We start from the raw sequence: 20,389 nt of genomic DNA on the forward strand, positions 1-20,389 counted from the left end.
CCGACCACAACTGTTCCTCCAACGACCACAACTGTGGCTCCAACGACCACAACTGTTCCTCCAACGAACACAACTGTTGCTCCAACGACCACAACTGTTGGCCCGACAACCACAACTTTGGCTCCAACAACAACCACTAAAGCTCCAACAACCACATCTGTGGCTCCAACGACCACAACTGTTGCGCCAACGACCACAACTGTTCCTCCAACGACCACAACTGTTCCTCCAACGACCACAACTGTTGCTCCAACGACCACAACTGTTGGCCCAACAACCACAACTTTGGCTCCAACAACCACAACGGTTGCCCCAACGACCACAACTGTGGCTCCAACAACAACCACTAAAGCTCCAACAACCACATCTGTGGCTCCAACGACCACAACTGTTGCGCCAACGACCACAACCGTGCCTCCAACAACCACAACTGTGCCTCCAATGACCACAACTGTGGCTCCAACGACCACAACTGTTGCTCCAACGACGACAACTGTTGCTCCAACGACCACAACTGTTGCTCCAACGACCACAACTTTGGCTCCAACAACCACAACTTTGGCTCCAACAACCACAACGGTTGCCCCAACGACCACAACTGTTGCCCCAACGACCACAACTGTTGCCCCAACGACCACAACTGTTGCTCCAATAACCCCAACAACTGTTGCTCCGACAACCACAACAACTGTTGCTCCAACAACCACAACAACTGTTGCTCCAACGACCACAACTGTTGCTCCAACAACCACAACTGTGCCTCCAATAACCACAACTGTGGCTCCAACGACCACAACTGTGGCTCCAACGACCACAACTGTTCCTCCAACGACCACAACTGTTCCTCCAACGACCACAACTGTTCCTCCAACGACCACAACTGTGGCTCCAACAACAACCACTAAAGCTCCAACAACCACATCTGTGGCTCCAACGACCACAACTGTTGCGCCAACGACCACAACCGTGCCTCCAACAACCACAACTGTGCCTCCAACGACCACAACTGTGGCTCCAACGACCACAACTGTTGCTCCAACGACCACAACTTTGGCTCCAACAACCACAACGGTTGCCCCAACGACCACAACTGTTGCCCCAACGACCACAACTGTTGCTCCGACAACCACAACAACTGTTGCTCCAACAACCACAACAACTGTTGCTCCAACAACCACAACAACTGTTGCTCCAACGACCACAACTGTTGCTCCAACGACCACAACTGTGGCTCCAACGACCACAACTGTTCCTCCAATGACCACAACTGTTCCTCCAACCACCACAACTGTTCCTCCAACTAACACAACTGTTGCTCCAACGACCACAACTGTTGGCCCAACAACCACAACTTTGGCTCCAACAACAACCACTAAAGCTCCAACAACCACATCTGTGGCTCCAACGACCACAACTGTTGCGCCAACGACCACAACTGTTCCTCCAACGACCACAACTGTTCCTCCAACGACCACAACTGTTGCTCCAACGACCACAACTGTTGGCCCAACAACCACAACTTTGGCTCCAACAACCACAACTGTTGGCCCAACAACCACAACTGTGGCTCCAACAACAACCACTAAAGCTCCAACAACCACATCAGTGGCTCCAACGACCACAACTGTTGCGCCAACGACCACAACCGTGCCTCCAACAACCACAACTGTTGCTCCAACGACCACAACTGTTGCTCCAACGACCACAACTGTTGGCCCAACAACCACAACTTTGGCTCCAACAACCACAACGGTTGCCCCATTGACCACAACTGTGGCTCCAACAACAACCACTAAAGCTACAACAACCACATCTGTGGCTCCAACGACCACAACTGTTGCGCCAACGACCACAACCGTGCCTCCAACAACCACAACTGTGCCTCCAACGACCACAACTGTGCCTCCAACAACCACAACTGTGGCTCCAACGACCACAACTGTTGCTCCAACGACCACAACTGTTGCTCCAACGACCACAACTGTTGCTCCAACGACCACAACTTTGGCTCCAACAACCACAACTTTGGCTCCAACAACCACAACGGTTGCCCCAACGACCACAACTGTGGCTCCAACAACAACCACTAAAGCTCCAACAACCACATCTGTGGCTCCAACGACCACAACTGTTGCGCCAACGACCACAACCGTGCCTCCAACAACCACAACTGTGCCTCCAACGACCACAACTGTTCCTCCAACGACCACAACTGTTGCTCCAACGACCACAACTTTGGCTCCAACAACCACAACTTTGGCTCCAACAACCACAACGGTTGCCCCAACGACCACAACTGTTGCCCCAACGACCACAACTGTTGCTCCAACAACCACAACAACTGTTGCTCCGACAACCACAACAACTGTTGCTCCAACAACCACAACAACTGTTGCTCCAACGACCACAACTGTTGCTCCAACAACCACAACTGTGCCTCCAACAACCACAACTGTGGCTCCAACGACCACAACTGTTCCTCCAACAACCACAACTGTTGCTCCAACGACCACAACTGTTCCTCCAACCACCACAACTGTTCCTCCAACCACCACAACTGTTCCTCCAACAACAACAACCGTTCCTCCAACAACAACAACTGTTGCTCCAACAACAACAACTGTTCCTCCAACCACGACAACTGTTCCTCCAACAACAACAACTGTTGCTCCAACGACTACAACTGTTGGCCCAACAACCACAACTTTGGCTCCAACGACCACAACTGTTGGCCCAACAACCACAACTTTGGCTCCAACAACCACAACGGTTGCCCCAACGACCAAAACTGTGGCTCCAACAACAACCACTAAAGCTCCAACAACCACATCTGTGGCTCCAACGACCACAACTGTTGCACCAACGACCACAACCGTGCCTCCAACGACCACAACTGTGCCTCCAACGACCACAACTGTGCCTCCAACGACCACAACTGTGGCTCCAACGACCACAACTGTTGCTCCAACGACCACAACTGTGGCTCCAACGACCACAACTGTTGCTCCAACGACCACAACTGTTGCTCCAACGACCACAACTGTTGCTCCAACGACCACAACTGTTGCTCCAACGACCACAACTTTGGCTCCAACGACCACAACTTTGGCTCCAACAACCACAACGGTTGCCCCAACGACCACAACTGTTGCCCCAACGACCACAACTGTTGCTCCAACGACCACAACGGTGTCTCCAACGACCACAACAGTTGCTCCAACGACCACAACGGTTGCTCCAACAACCACAACTGTTGCTCCAACAACCACAACAACTGTTGCTCCGACAACCACAACAACTGTGGCTCCGACAACCACAACAACTGTTGCTCCGACGACCACAACTGTTGGCCCAACAACCACAACTTTGGCTCCAACAACCACAACGGTTGCCCCAACGACCACAACTGTTGCTCCAACAACAACCACTAAAGCTCCAACCACCACATCTGTGGCTCCAACGACCACAACTGTTGCGCCAACGACCACAATCGTGCCTCTAACAACCACAACTGTGCCTCCAACAACCACAACTGTGGCTCCAACGACCACAACTGTTCCTCCAACGACCACAACTGTTCCTCCAACGACCACAACTGTTGCTTCAACGACCACAACTGTTGCTCCAACGACCACAACTGTTGGCCCAACAACCACAACTTTGGCTCCAACAACCACAACGGTTGCCCCAATGACCACAACTGTTGCCCCAACGACCACAACTGTTGCTCCAACGACCACAACCGTGTCTCCAACGACCACAACGGTGTCTCCAACGACCACAACGGTTGCTCCAACAACCACAACTGTTGCTCCAACAACCACAACAACTGTTGCTCCGACAACCACAACAACTGTTGCTCCAACAACCACAACAACTGTTGCTCCAACGACCACAACTGTTGCTCCAACAACCACAACTGTGCCTCCAACAACCACAACTGTGGCTCCAACGACCACAACTGTTCCTCCACCGACCACAACTGTTCCTCCACCGACCACAACTGTGGCTCCAACGACCACAACTGTTCCTCCAACGACCACAACTGTTCCTCCAACGACCACAACTGTTCCTCCAACGACCACAACTGTTCCTCCAACGACCACAACTGTTGGCCCAACAACCACAACTTTGGCTCCAACAACAACCACTAAAGCTCCAACAACCACATCTGTGGCTCCAACGACCACAACTGTTGCGCCAACGACCACATCTGTGGCTCCAACAACCACAACTGTGCCTCCAACGACCACAACTGTGGCTCCAACGACCACAACTGTTGCTCCAACGACCACAACTGTTGCTCCAACGACCACAACTTTGGCTCCAACAACCACAACTTTGGCTCCAACAACCACAACGGTTGCCCCAACGACCACAACTGTTACCCCAACGACCACAACTGTTACTCCAACAACCACAACAACTGTTGCTCCAACAACCACAACAACTGTTGCTCCGACAACCACAACAACTGTTGCTCCGACAACCACAACAACTGTTGCTCCGACAACGACAACATCTGTTGCTACATCGACCACATCTTGTTCTCCAACCACCACAACTGTTCCTCCAACAACCACAACTGTGGCTCCAACGACCACAACTGTTTCTCCACCGACCACAACAGTGGCTCCAACGACCACAACTGTTCCTCCAACGACCACAACTGTTCCTCCAACGAGCACAACCGTTCCTCCAACGACCACAACTGTGGCTACAACGACCACAACTGTTCCTCCAACGACCACAACTGTTCCTCCAACGACCACAACTGTTCCTCCAACGACCACAACTTTGGCTCCAACGACCACAACTGTTGGCCCAACAACCACAACTTTGGCTCCAACAACCACAACGGTTGCCCCAACGACCACAACTGTGGCTCCAACAACAACCACTAAAGCTCCAACAACCACATCTGTGGCTCCAACGACCACAACTGTTGCGCCAACGACCACAACTGTTGCTCCAACAACCACCACTAAAGCTCCAACAACCACAACTCTTGCTCAACCAACCACAACTCTTGCTCCAACAACCACAAATGTTGCTCCAACGACCACAACTGTGCCTCCAACAACCACAACTGTGCCTCCAACGACAACAACTGTGCCTCCAGCAACCACAACTGTTGCTCCAACAACCACAACTGTTTCTGCAACGACCACAACTGTTGCTCCAACGACCACAACTGTGCCTCCAACAACCACAACTGTGCCTCCATCGACCACAACTGTGCCTCCATCGACCACAACTGTTTCTCCAACGACCACAACTGTTACTCCAACAACCACAACTGTTGCTGCAACGACCACAACTGTTGGCCCAACAACCACAACTTTGGCTCCAACAACCACAACGGTTGCCCCAACGACCACAACTGTTGCCTCAACGACCACAACTGTTGCCCCAACGACCACAACTGTTGCTCCTACGACCACAACAGTGTCTCCAACGACCACAACTCTTGCTCCAACAACCACAACTCTTGCTCCAACGACCACAACTGTGCCTCCAACGACCACAACTGTTGCTCCAACGACCACAACTATTGCTCCAACGACCACAACTGTGGCTCCAACAACCACCACTAAAGCGCCAACAACCACATCTGTGCCTCCAACAACCACAACTGTGGCTCCAACGACCACAACGGTTGCGCCAACAACCACAAGTGTGGCTCCAACAACCACCACTAAAGCTCCAACAACCACAACTGTGGCTCCAACAACCACCACTAAAGCTCCAACAACCACATCTGTGGCTCCAACAACCACAACTGTGGCTCCAACGACCACAACTGTTTCTCCAACAACCACAACTGTTCCTCCAACGACCACAACTGTTCCTCCAACGACCACAACTGTTGCTCCAACGACCACAACTGTTGGCCCAACAACCTCAACTTTGGCTCCAACAACCACAACGGTTGCCCCAACGACCACAACTGTTGCCCCAACGACCACAACTGTTGCGCCAACGACCACAACCATGCCTCCAACAACCACAACTGTGCCTCCAACGACCACAACTGTGGCTCCAACGACCACAACTGTTCCTCCAACGACCACAACTGTTCCTCCAACGACCACAACTGTTCCTCCAACGACCACAACTGTTGGCCCAACAACCTCAACTTTGGCTCCAACAACCACAACGGTTGCCCTAACGACCACAACTGTTGCCCCAATGACCACAACCGTTGCGCCAACGACCACAACCATGCCTCCAACAACCACAACTGTTCCTCCAACGACCACAACTGTTGGCCCAACAACCTCAACTTTGGCTCCAACAACCACAACGGTTGCCCCAACGACCACAACTGTTGCCCCAACGACCACAACTGTTGCTCCAACGACCACAACGGTGTCTCCAACGACCACAACGGTTGCTCCAACGACCACAACGGTTGCTCCAACAACCACAACCACTGTTGCTCCAACAACCACAACAACTGTTGCTCCAACAACCACAACAACTGTTGCTCCAACAACCACAACAACTGTTGCTCCAACAACCACAACAACTGTTGCTCCAACAACCACAACAACTGTTGCTCCAACAACCACAACAACTGTTGCTCCAACAACCACAACAACTGTTGTTCCAACGACCACAACTGTTGCTCCAACGACCACAACTGTGCCTCCATCAACCACAACTGTGGCTCCAACGACCACAACTGTTCCTTCAACGACCACAACTGTTCTTCCAACGACCACAACTGTTCCTCCAACGACCACAACTGTTGGCCCAACAACCACAACTTTGGCTCCAACAACCACAACGGTTGCCCCAATGACCACAACTGTGGCTCCAGCAACAACCACTAAAGCTCCAACAACCACATCTGTGGCTCCAACGACCACAACTGTTGCGCCAACCACCACAACCGTGCCTCCAACAACCACAACTGTGCCTCCAACGACCACAACTGTGCCTCCAACGACCACAACTGTTGCTCAAACGACCACAACTGTTGGCCCAACAACCACAACTTTGGCTCCAACAACCACAACGGTTGCCCCAACGACCACAACTGTTGCCCCAACGACCACAACTGTTGCTCCAACGACCACAACGGTGTCTCCAACAACCACAACTGTGGCTCCTACAACCCCAACTGTGCCTCCAACGACCACAACTGTGGCTCCAACGACCACAACGGTTGCGCCAACAACCACCACTAAAGCTCCAACAACCACAACTGTGGCTCCAACAACAACCACTAAAGCTCCAACAACCACATCTGTGGCTCCAACGACCACAACTGTTGCGCCAACGACCACAACCGTGCCTCCAACAACCACAACTGTGCCTCCAACAACCACAACTGTGTCTCCAACGACCACAACTGTTCCTCCACCGACCACAACTGTGGTTCCAACGACCACAACTGTTCCTCCAACGACCACAACTGTTCCTCCAACGACCACAACTGTTCCTCCAACGACCACAACTGTTCCTCCAACGACCACAACTGTTGCTCCAACGACCACAACTGTTGGCCCAACAACCACAACTTTGGCTCCAACAACCACAACGGTTGCCCCAACGACCACAACTGTGGCTCCAACAACAACCACTAAAGCTCTAACAACCACATCTGTGGCTCCAACGACCACAACTGTTGCGCCAACGACCACAACCATGCCTCCAACAACCACAACTGTGCCTCCAACAACCATAACTGTGGCTCCAACGACCACAACTGTTCCTCCAACAACCTCAACTTTGGCTCCAACAACCACAACGGTTGCCCCAACGACCACAACTGTTGCCCCAATGACCACAACTGTTGCTCCAACAACCACAACTGTGGCTCCAACGACCACAACTGTTCCTCCAACGACCACAACTGTTGCTCCAACGACCACAACTGTTGGCCCAACGACCACAACTGTTGCCCCAACGACCACAACTGTTGCTCCAACGACCACAACGGTGTCTCCAACGACCACAACAGTTGCTCCAACGACCACAACGGTTGCTCCAACAACCACAACTGTTGCTCCAACAACCACAACAACTGTTGCTCCGACAACCACAACAACTGTTGCTCCAACAACCACAACAACTGTTGCTCCAACGACCACAACTGTTGCTCCAACGACCACAACTGTGCCTCCAACAACCACAACTGTGCCTCCATCAACCACAACTGTGGCTCCAACGACCACAACTGTTCCTCCAACGACCACAACTGTTCCTCCAACGACCACAACTGTTGCTGCAACGACCACAACTGTTGGCCCAACGACCACAACTTTGGCTCCAACAACCACAACGGTTGCCCCAACAACCACAACGGTTGCCCCAACGACCACAACTGTTGCCCCAACGACCACAACTGTTGCTCCAACGTCCACAACTGTTGCTCCAAAGACCACAACTGTGTCTCCAACGACCACAACGGTTGCTCCAACGACCACAACTGTTGCTCCAACGACCACAACTGTTGCCTTAACGACCACAACTGTTGCCCCAACGACCACAACTGTTGCCCCAACGACCACAACTGTTGCCCCAACGACCACAACTGTTGCTCCAACGACCACAACTGTTGCTCCAACGACCACAACTGTGCCTCTTACGACCACAACTGTTGCTCCAACGACCACAACTCTTGCTCCAACAACCACAACTCTTGCTCCAACGAACACAACTGTGCCTCTTACGACCACAACTGTGCCTCCAACGACCACAACTGTTGCTCCAAATACCACAACTATTGCTCCAACGACCACAACTGTGGCTCCAACAACGACCACTAAAGCGCCAACAACCACATCTGTGCCTCCAACAACCACATCTGTGCCTCCAACGACCACAACGGTTGCGCCAACAACCACAACTGTGGCTCCAACAACCACCAATAAAGCTCCAACAACCACAACTGTGGCTCCAACAACCACCACTAAAGCTACAACAACCACATCTGTGGCTCCAACGACCACAACTGTTGCGCCAACGACCACAACCGTGCCTCCAACAACCACAACTGTGCCTCCAACAACCACAACTGTTCCTCCAACGACCACAACTGTTGCTCCAACGACCACAACTGTTGCTCCAACGACCACAACTGTCGGCCCAACGACCACAACTTTGGCTCCAACAACCACAATGGTTGCCCCAACGACCACAACTGTTGCCCCAACGACCACAACTGTTGCTCCAACGACCACAAAGTTGTCTCCAACGACCACAACGGTTGCTCCAACGACCACAACGGTTGCTCCAACGACCACAACGGTTGCTCCAACAACCACAACAACTGTTGCTCCAACAACCACAACAACTGTTGCTCCAACAACCACAACAACTGTTGCTCCAACAACCACAACAACTGTTGCTCCAACGACCACAACTGTTGCTCCAACGACCACAACTGTGCCTCCAACGACCACAACTGTGCCTCCATCGACCACAACTGTGGCTCCAACGACCACAACTGTGGCTCCAACGACCACAACTGTTACTCCAACGACCACAACTGTTCCTCCAACGACCACAACTGTTGGCCCAACAACCACAACTTTGGCTCCAACAACCACAACGGTTGCCCCAACGACCACAACTGTTGCCCCAACGACCACAACTGTTGCTCCAACGACCACAACGGTGTCTACAACGACCACAACTGTGCCTCCTACGACCACAAGTGTGCCTCCAACAACCACAACTGTTGCTCCAACGACCACAACTGTGGCTCCAACAACCAACACTAAAGCGCCAACAACCACATCTGTGGTTCCAACAACCACAACTGTTGCACCAACGACTACAACTGTGGCTCCAACAACCACAACTGTGGCTCCAACGACCACAACTGTTGCGCCAACAACCACAACTGTGGCTCCAACAACCACCACTAAAGCTCCAACAACCACAACTGTGGCTCCAACAACCACCACTAAAGCTCCAACAACCACATCTGTGGCTCCACCGACCACAACTATTGCGCCAACGACCACAGCCGTGCCTCCAATGACCACAACTGTTCTTCCAACGACCACAACTGTTCCTCCAATGACCACAACTGTTACTCCAACGACCACAACTGTTGCTCCAACAACCACAACTGTTGCTCCAACGACCACAACAGTGTCTTCAACGACCACAACGGTTGCTCCAACGACCACAACTGTTGCTCCAACGACCACAACTGTTGCTCCAACCACTACAACTGTTGCCCTAACGACCACAACTGTTGCCCCAACGACCACAACTGTTGCCCCAACGACCACAACTGTTGCCCCAACGACCACAACTGTTGCTCCAACGACCACAACTGTTGCTCCAACGACCACAACTGTTGCTCCAACGACCACAACTGTGGCTCCAACAACCACAACTTTTGCTCCAACAACCACAACTCTTGCTCTAACGACCACAACTGTGCCTCTTACGACCACAACTGTTGCTCCAACGACCACAACTGTGGCTCCAACGACCACCACTAAAGCGCCAACAACCACATCTGTGGTTCCAACAACCACAACTGTTGCACCAACGACCACAACTGTGCCTCCAACAACCACAACTGTGGCTCCAATGACCACAACTGTTGCGCCAACAACCACAACTGTGGCTCCAACAACCACCACTAAAGCTCCAACAACCACAACTGTGGCTCCAACAACCACCACTAAAGCTCCAACAACCACATCTGTGGCTCCAACGACCACAACTGTTGCGCCAACGACCACAACAACTGTTGCGCCAACGACCACAACAACTGTTGCTCCAACAACCACAACAACTGTTGCTCCAACAACCACAACAACTGTTGCTCCAACAACCACAACAACTGTTGCTCCAATGACCACAACTGTTGCTCCAACGACCACAACTGTTGCCCCAACGACCACAACTGTTGCTCCAACGACCACAACGGTGTCTCCAACGACCACAACTGTTGCTCCAACGACCACAACTGTTGCTCCAACGACCACAACTGTTGCTCCAACGACCACAACTGTTGCTCCAACCACAACAACTGTTGCTCCATTGACCACAACTGTTGCTCTAACAACTACAACTTTGGCTCCAACAACCACAACTGTTGCTCCAACAACTACAACTTTGGCTCAAACAACCAAAACCGTTGCTTCACCGACCACAACGGTTGCAACAACAACCACAACTGTGCCTCCAACAACCACAACTGTGCCTCCAACAACCACAACTGTGGCTCCAACAACAACCACTAAAGCTCCAACAACCACATCTGTTGCTCCAATGACCACAACTGTTGCGAAAACGACAACAACTGTGCCTCCAACGACCACAACTGTGGCTCCAACAACCACCACTAATGCTCCAACAACTACAACTGTGGCTCCAACAACCACAACTGTTGCGCCAACAACCACAACTGTTGCGCCAACAACCACAACTGTTGCGCCAACAACCACAACTGTTGCGCCAACAACCACAACTGTTGCGCCAACAACCACAACTGTTGCGCCAACAACCACAACTGTTGCGCCAACTACCACAACTGTTGCTCCAACAACCACAACTGTTGCGCCAACAACCACAACTGTTGCGCCAACAACCACAACTGTTGTGCCAACGACCACAACTTTTGCTCCATTGACCACAACTGTTGCAACAACGACCAAAACTGTGCCTCCAACAACCACAACTGTTGCCCTAACGACCACAACTGTTGCCCTAACGACCACAACTGTTGCCCCAACGACCACAACTGTTGCTCCAACGACCACAACTGTTGCTCCAACGACCACAACTGTTGCTCCAACGACCACAACTGTTGCTCCAACGACCACAACTGTTGCTCCAATGACCACAACTGTTGCTTTAACGACCACAACTGTTGCTCCAACGACCACAACTGTGGCTCCAACAACCACAACTGTGGCTCCAACAACCACAACTCTTGCTCCAACGACCACAACTGTGCCTCCTACGACCACAACTGTGCCTCCAACGACCAGAACTGTTGCTACAATGACCAAAACTATTGCTCCAACGACCACAACTGTGGCTCCAACAACCACCAATAAAGCGCCAACAACCACATCTGTGGTTCCAACAACCACAACTGGTGCACCAACGACCACAACTGTGCCTCCAACAACCACAACTGTGGCTCCAACGACCACAACTGTTGCGCCAACAACCACAACTATGGCTCCAACAACCACCACTAAAGCTCCAACCACCACAACTGTGGCTCTAACAACCACCACTAAAGCTCCAACAACCACATCTGTGTCTCCAACAACCACAACTGTTGCGCCAACGACCACAAATGTTGCGCCAACAACCACAACTGTGCCTCGAACAACCACAACTGTGCCTCCAACAACCACAACTGTGCCTCCAACAACCACAACTGTTGCGCCAACAACCACAACTGTTGCTCCAACAACTACAACTTTGGCTCAAACAACCACAACCATTGCTTCACCGACCACAACTGCTGCAACAACAACCACAACTGTGCCTCCAACAACCACAACTGTGGCTCCAACAACAACCACTAAAGCTCCAACAACCACATCAGTTGCTCCAACGACCACAACTGTTGCAAAAATGACAACTGTGCCTCCAACGACCACAGCTGTGGCTCCAACAACCACAACTCTTGCTCCAACGACCACAACTGTTGCTCCAACAACTACAACTGTTGTGCAAACAACCACAACTGTTGCTCCAATGATCACAACTGTTGCAACAACGACCACAACTGTGCCTCCAACAAACACCACTGTGGCTCCAACGACAACAACTGTTGCTCCAACTACTCCAACTTTAGCTCCAACGACCACAACTGTTGCTCCAACAACTACAACTTTGGCTCCAACAGCCACAACTGTTGCTTCACTGACCACAACTGTTGCTCCAACGACCACAACTATGCCTCCAACAACCACAACTGTGGCTCCAACAACCACAACTCTTGCTCCAATGACCACAACTCTTGCTCCAACGACCACATCTTTGGCTCCAACAACCACAACTGTTGCGCCAACCACCACAACTGTGCCTCCAACGACCACAATTTTGCCTCCAACGACCACAATTGTTCCTCCAACAACCACAACTGTTGCTTCAACGACCACACCTGTTGCTCCAACGACCACAGCTGTTGCCCCAACGACCATAATTGTTGCCCCAACAACTTCAACGGTTGCTCCATCAACCACCACTGTTGCTTCAACTACAACTGTTGCCCCAACAACTACAATGGTTGTTCCAACAACCACCACCGTTGCTCCAACGACCACAACTGTTGCTCCAATGACCACAACTGTTGCTCCAACGACCACAACTGTTGCTCCAATGACCTCAACTGTTGCAACAACGACCACTACTGTTGCAACAACGACCACAACTGGGCCTCCAACAACCACAACTGTGGCTCCAACGACCACAACTTTTGCTACAGCATCCACATCTGTTGCGCCAACGATCACAACTGTTGCAACAACGACCACAACTGCACCTCCATCGACCACAACTGTGGCTCCAATAACGACCACTAAAGCTCCAACAACCACATCTGTGGTTCCAACAACCACAACTGTTCCGCCAACAACCACAACTGGTGCTCCAACGACCACAACTCTTGCAACAACGACCACATCTGTTGCAACAACGACCACAACTGCTGCAACAACGACCACAACTGTGCTTCCAACGACCACAACTCTGCCTACAACAACCATAACTGTGGCTCCAACATCCACCACTAAAGCTTTAACAACCACAACTGTGGCTCCAACGACTACAACTCTTGCTCTAACGACCACAACTGTTGCTCCAACTACCACAACTGTGGCTCCAACAACCACAACTGTGGCTCCAACAACCACAACTGTTTCTCCAACAACCACAATTGTTGCTCCAACGACCACAACTGTTGCTCCAACGACCACAACTGTTGCTCCAACGACCACAACTGTTGCGCCAACGACCACAACTGTGGCTCCAACAACCACCACTAAAGCTCCAACAACTACAACAACTGTGCTTCCAACAACCACAACTGTTGCTCCAATGACCACAACTGTTGCAACAACGACCACAACTGTGCCTCCAATGACCACAACTGTGCCTGCAACAACCACAACTATTGCTCCAACGACCACAATTGTTGCGCCAACAACCACAACAATTGCTCCAACGACCACAACTGTTGCTCCAACGACCACAACTGTTGCGCCAACTACCACAACTGTGGCTCCAACAACCACCACTAAACCTCCAACAACTACAACTGTGCCTCCAACAACCACAACTGTTGCTCCATTGACCACAACTGTTGCAACAACGACCACGACTGTGCCTCCAATGACCACAACTGTGCCTGCAACAACTACAGCTGTTGCGACAACGACCACAACTGTGGCTCCAACATCCTCAACTGTTGCTTCAACGACCACAATTGTTGCTCCAACGACCACAACTGTTGCTCCAACGACCACAACTGTTGCTCCAACGACCACAACTGTTGCTCCACCGACCACAACTGTTGCTCTAACGACCACAACTGTTGCAACAATGACAAAAACTGTTGCAACAACGACCACAACTGTGCCTCCAACGACCACAACTGTTTCTAAAACAACCACAACTGTTTCTCCAACGCCCACAACTGTTTCTCCAACGCCCACAACTGTTGCAACAATGACCACAACTGAGCCTCCAATGACCACAAGTGTGGCTCCAACAACCACCACTAAAGCTCCAACAACCACAACTGATGCGCCAATAACCACAACTGTTGCTCCAACAACCACAACTGTTTCTCCAACGACCACAACTGTTGCTCCAATGACCACAACTGTTGCAACAAAGACCACAACTGTGCCTCCAATGACCACCACTGTGGCTCCAATGACCACAACTAAAACTCCAACAACCACAACTGTGGCACCAACAACCACAACTTTTGTTCCCACGACCAGAACTGCAGGTCCATCGACAACCACAGTTCCTCCAACAACCACAACTATAGGTCCAACGACCACCACAGTTTCTCCAACAACCACAACTATTTCTCCAACTACCACCACAGTTCCAGCAACAACCACAAAAGTTCCTCCAACAACTACCACAGTTCCTCCAACAACTATGACAGTTGTTCCAATAACCACATCTGTTGCTCCAACATCCACAACAATTCCTCAAACCACCACAACAGTTGCTCCAACGATCACAGCTGCTACTCAAATGACCACAACAGTTCCTCCAATAACCACAACAGTTGCTCCAACAACATCAACAGTTCCTCCAACAACCACAACAGTTCATCCCACAACTACCACAGTTGTTCCAACAACCACAACAGTTCCTCTAACAACCACAATAGTTCCTCCAACAACAACAACAGTTGCTCCAACGACCACAGCTGCTGTTCAAATGACCACAACAGTTCCTCCAACATCCTCAACGATTGGTCCAACAACCACAACAGTTGCTCCAACAACCACATTTGCTGCTCGAACGACCACAACAGTTTTTCCCACACCCACAACAGTTGCTCCAACTATCACAACACTTCCTGCAACTACTACCACTCCTCCAGCAACCACAACAGTCCCTCCAACAACCACAAATGTTTCTACAACTCCAACTATGGTGTTCACATCTAGAACACATGTTAAACCTGGTTCAGCCAAAGTGACAAGCAAACTGCTGTTCAACTCCTCATCACCAGTCTCTAGTGAAGCTCTGGTGCTCAGTGCTATCAACATTCTCCTGGAATCCAGAGTTTCACAACTGAAAGAAACAGTCAAGCTCATGAATGTCAGTTATGAAAGTAAGTGTTGTCATTTTCAGGTAAAAGCTATCTATGAACAGTTTAAACGTTTCAACCAGTGATAGATTGCAAAATTGGGGAAAATGTAAATTGAATTGATCTTTCCAAACAGAAATCTCAGACACCTCCTATGCAGTCTTCTTTACATTTACCTTGAGTAACATCAACATGCAAGAAGAACCAGAGCTTACAAACAACACTTACAAGCAAGTGCAGGACACGATCAATGATGCGGTAAGAATTCATAAAAATACACATTGAAAACATTTGAGTGCAGTGCAAATCTTCTGTAGAGTTTGATGGATGATTTGTTATTCCTCTGCAGCTGAACACTCTTCTGAATGATCCAAACAGTGTGAAGTTTGAACCCAACTCCTTCAACTTCACGTAAGATTTAAACTGACTTCTGTCTCTGTAAGATACTTATGCTTATGGTCATATAAAATGCATCATGACATTCTGGGATATTAAACAACTCTTGAATTATTTTTGCCTAAAAAGTACTGTTTAACACCATCAATCTGAAGCTCATTTCAAATGTATTATCTGCTCTTCTTTTAGGAGCACATCAGACCAAATCTACGGCAATATGGATTACATCTTCCAAGATGGAGATAACGTCCAACCTGTCAGCTTCCTAAATGAGCTTCATAAACTTATGGGTACGTTACTAAAGTAAAGTTTTAACTTGCTGAAAGAAACTGTATTTTAGTTTGAATGGAATTAATTTTCATTGTTTCCCTATTATTTTTGCAGGACTGACCACTACAACAATGTCTCCGCTGTCAACAAGTAGCTTTCCTATGACATCTTTCCAGCAAATGTAAGTGTAGATATTTACCTTTCAGAAATTGCTCAGTTACATACACTAGGCGGAGTTTTGCGTTTGTGATTGGGTAGGCACCTCCCGGCAAGCAAGGGTAGTGCAATACTTTGAGATTAGAGAGAGTGTGGCTTCATGATTTTTAAATATGGCTTACATGAATTAAAACTATTTTAGCCTCAAGTTACTCAGTCTATCTAATAAAAAATATTAAGATTAGAAAAATAAAATCTACATTTTCATATTTCTATTTCATTAATAGCTCAGACAAAAATCATAATTTGCTCTGAACTGGGGAGCAGTGCACTCCCCAAGCTCTACCTATGCTTAATTCAGTCTTTAAATCTAACTTGAACTGAATTAAATGAAAATTGAACTGTTTTTAGATCTGGATCAGCAGAGGTGACAAGTAAACTGGTGTTCAACTCCTCATCTCCAGTCCCCAGTGAAGCTTTGGTGCTCAGTGCTATCAACATTCTCCTGGAATCCAGAGTTTCACAACTAAAAGAAACAGTCAAGCTGCTGAATGTCAGCTATGAAAGTAAGTGTTGTCATTTTCAGGTAAAAGCTATCTATAAAAACTTTAAACATTTCAACCTGTGATAGATTGCAAGTTTTTGGAAAATGTAAATTGAATTGCTTTTTCCAAACAGAAATCTCAGACTCCTCATATGCAGCTGTCTTTACATTTACCTTGAGTAACATCAGTATGCCAGAAGACCCAGAGCTTAGAAACAACACTTACCAGCAAGTGCAGGACATGATCAACGTTGCGGTAAGAATACAGAAAAATACACAGTGAAAAAGTTTGTGTGCAGTGCAAATCTTCTCCAATGTTTGATGAATGATTTGTTATTCCTCTGCAGCTGAACACTCTTCTGAATGATCCAAGCAGTGTGAAGTTTGAACCCACATCCTCCACCTTCACGTACGATTTAAACTGACTTCTGTGACTGAAAGATTATTATGCTTATGGTCATATAAAAAACATCATGACATTTTGGGATATTAAACAACTCTTAAGTTATTTTTGCCTAAAAAGTACTGTTTAACACCATCAATCTGAAGCTCATTTCAAGTGTATTTTCTGCTCTTCTTTTAGGAGCACATCAGGCCAAATCTATGGCAATCTAAGTTACACCTTCCAAGATGAAGATAAAATCCAACCTGTCAGCTTCCTAAATGAGCTTCATAAACTTATGGGTACGTTTTTGGCGATCTTAACCCATTCTAAAGTGAAGTTTTAACTTGCTGAAAGAAACTGTATTTTTGTTTGAATTGAATTAATTTTCATTTTTTCCCTGTTATTTTTGCAGGACTGACCACTACAACAATGTCTCCACTGTCAACAAGTAGCTTTCCCATGACATCTTTCCAGCAAATGTAAGTGTAGATATTTACCTTACAGAAATTGCTCAGTTACATACGGTAGGTCGAGTTTTGCGTAGGGTAGTGTAACCATAGATATGTATAAAGGCTATATGTCTTACAGTGGAGTCTTTAATGTCATCACCTGGCGGCCATCTTAACACAGGGCGCTCGCTCACTCGTAGCATTGAGCTTAATGGTGCGGGTACTTTTAAATGACCATAACTTGCTCAATTTTCTACCAATTTTCAAACTGTTTGGTTTCTTACAAATGATATTAACATGGCTATAATTATGGATGCTTTAACATGTTTCATTAATTTTTTTTTTAGTATAAGTATGTAGTGTCATATGTACATGTTTATAACAAACCAAACCATTTGAAAATCTGTAAAAAATTAAGCAAGTTATGGTCATTTAAAACTACCTGCACCATTAAAACTCAATGCTACGAGTGAGGGAGCACCCTATGGCCGCCAAAATGCGGACGTTCCACTCAACTGGCCAGCAGCACGGGCGAGACATCTAGCCTTTATACATATCTATGAGTGTAACACTTTGAGATTAGCGAAAGAGTGTGGATTCGTAATTTTTAAATATGGTTTACATGAATTAAAACTATTTTTGCCTTCAGTTTCTCAGTCTATCTAATAAAATATTAAGATTAGGAAAATAAAAATACACTCTCATTATTCAATTTCAATAATTGCTTAGACAAAAACATAATTTGCTCTGGTCCTTTGGGGGCAGTGCCCCCCCAAACTCTGCCTATGCTTTATGCAGTCTTTAAATCTAACTTCATGAACTGAATTAAATGAAAATTGTGCCATTTTTAGATCTGGATCAGCAGAGGTGACAAGCAAACTGCTGTTCAACTCCTCATCTCCAGTCCCCATTGAAGCTTTGGTGCTCAGTGCTATCAACATTCTCCGGGAATCCAGAGTTTCACAACTGAGAGAAACAGTCACGCTGCTGAATGTCAGCTACAAAAGTAAGTGTTGTCGTTTATGTTGTCACTATATAAACAGTTTGAACATTTCAACCAGTAATAGATTGTACGCTTTGGGGAAATGTAAATTGAATTTATCTTTCCAAACAGAAATCTCGGACACCTCCTATGCCGTCTTCTTCACATTCACCTTGAGTAACATTAGCATGCAAGAAGACCCTAATCTAAAAAACAACACTTACATGCAAGTTCAGGACATGATCAACGATGCGGTAGGCATTCAGAAAAAAAACACAGTAAAAAAAGTTTGGTTGCAGTGCAAATCTCTTTCCAGAAATTGATGGATTGTTTGTTTTAATCCTGCAGCTGAACACTCTTCTGAATGATCCAAACAGTGTGAAGTTTAAACCCAACTCCTCCAACTTCATGTAAGATTTAAACTGACTTCTGTCTCTGTAAGATACTTATGCTTATGGTCATATTAAATGCATTATTACATTTTGAAATATTAAAACAGCTTTTTAAATCTTTTTTCTTTGTTTTGCGTAAAATGTACTGTTTAACACCGTCAATCTGAAGGTAATTTCAAGTGTATTTTCTGCTCTTCTATTAGGAGCACATCAGACCAAATCCACGGCAATATGGATTACATCTTCCAAGAGGGAGCTGAGATACAACCTGTCAGCTTCCTAAATGAGCTTCATAAACTGATGGGTATGTTCATATTGGTGACCTTCATCCTTCCTAAACCGAAGTGTTGAACATGATAAAGTGTACAGTATTTCTGATGGAATTTGATTACATTTTATTGTTTCCATCTGACATGACAGGTCTAACCACTACAATGTTTCCTCTGACAACAAGAAGCTTCCCTGTGACATCTTCCCAGCAACCGTGAGTGTAGATGTTACCTTACTAAATTTGCTCAGTATGCAATCTTTATTTAAATATAAAGCTCTGAACTGTATTAAATGAAAATGGTGCCCTTTGCAGATCTGTTTCAGCGGAGGTGACAAGCAAACTGCTGTTCAACTCCTCAACTTCAGTCCCCAGTGAAGCTTTGGTGCTCAGTGCTATCAACATTCTCATGGAATCCAGAGTTTCACAACTAAAAGAAACAGTCAAGCTGCTGAATGTCAGCTATGAAAGTAAGTGTTGTCATTTTCAGGTAAAAGCTATCTATAAACACTTTAAACATTTCAACCTGTGATAGATTGCTAGTTTTTGGAAAATGTAAATTGAATTGCTTTTTCCAAACAGAAATCTCAGACACCTCATATGCAGCTGTCTTTACATTTACCTTGAGTAACATCAGCATGCCAGAAGAGCCAGAGCTTAGAAACAACACTTACCAGCAAGTGCAGGACATGATCAACGTTGCGGTAAGAATACAGAAAAATACACAGTGAAAAAGTTTGTGTGCAGTGCAAATCTTCTCCAATGT

General features: G+C 48.0%; 1 protein-coding gene across 1 annotated transcript in view; it reads left to right on the plus strand.

Annotated features, from left to right (window-relative positions):
• Positions 1-5,992: 5,992 nt before the first annotated feature.
• The window catches only part of LOC129445283 (uncharacterized), a 235,063-nt gene continuing 220,666 nt past the window's right edge, over positions 5,993-20,389 (plus strand). The window contains exons 1-17 of the mRNA XM_073861848.1: positions 5,993-15,805; positions 15,918-16,039; positions 16,131-16,192; positions 16,367-16,467; positions 16,562-16,628; positions 17,015-17,169; positions 17,282-17,403; positions 17,495-17,556; positions 17,731-17,831; positions 17,945-18,011; positions 18,833-18,987; positions 19,096-19,217; positions 19,312-19,373; positions 19,559-19,659; positions 19,776-19,839; positions 19,939-20,093; positions 20,206-20,327. Of these exons, the coding sequence (XP_073717949.1) occupies positions 5,995-15,805; positions 15,918-16,039; positions 16,131-16,192; positions 16,367-16,467; positions 16,562-16,628; positions 17,015-17,169; positions 17,282-17,403; positions 17,495-17,556; positions 17,731-17,831; positions 17,945-18,011; positions 18,833-18,987; positions 19,096-19,217; positions 19,312-19,373; positions 19,559-19,659; positions 19,776-19,839; positions 19,939-20,093; positions 20,206-20,327 (11,451 nt within the window). The 5' untranslated portion in view covers positions 5,993-5,994. The remainder of the gene's footprint in view (positions 15,806-15,917; positions 16,040-16,130; positions 16,193-16,366; positions 16,468-16,561; positions 16,629-17,014; positions 17,170-17,281; positions 17,404-17,494; positions 17,557-17,730; positions 17,832-17,944; positions 18,012-18,832; positions 18,988-19,095; positions 19,218-19,311; positions 19,374-19,558; positions 19,660-19,775; positions 19,840-19,938; positions 20,094-20,205; positions 20,328-20,389) is intronic.

The sequence above is a fragment of the Misgurnus anguillicaudatus genome, chromosome 3 (genome assembly GCF_027580225.2).
Source record: "Misgurnus anguillicaudatus chromosome 3, ASM2758022v2, whole genome shotgun sequence".
NCBI lineage: Eukaryota > Metazoa > Chordata > Actinopteri > Cypriniformes > Cobitidae > Misgurnus > Misgurnus anguillicaudatus.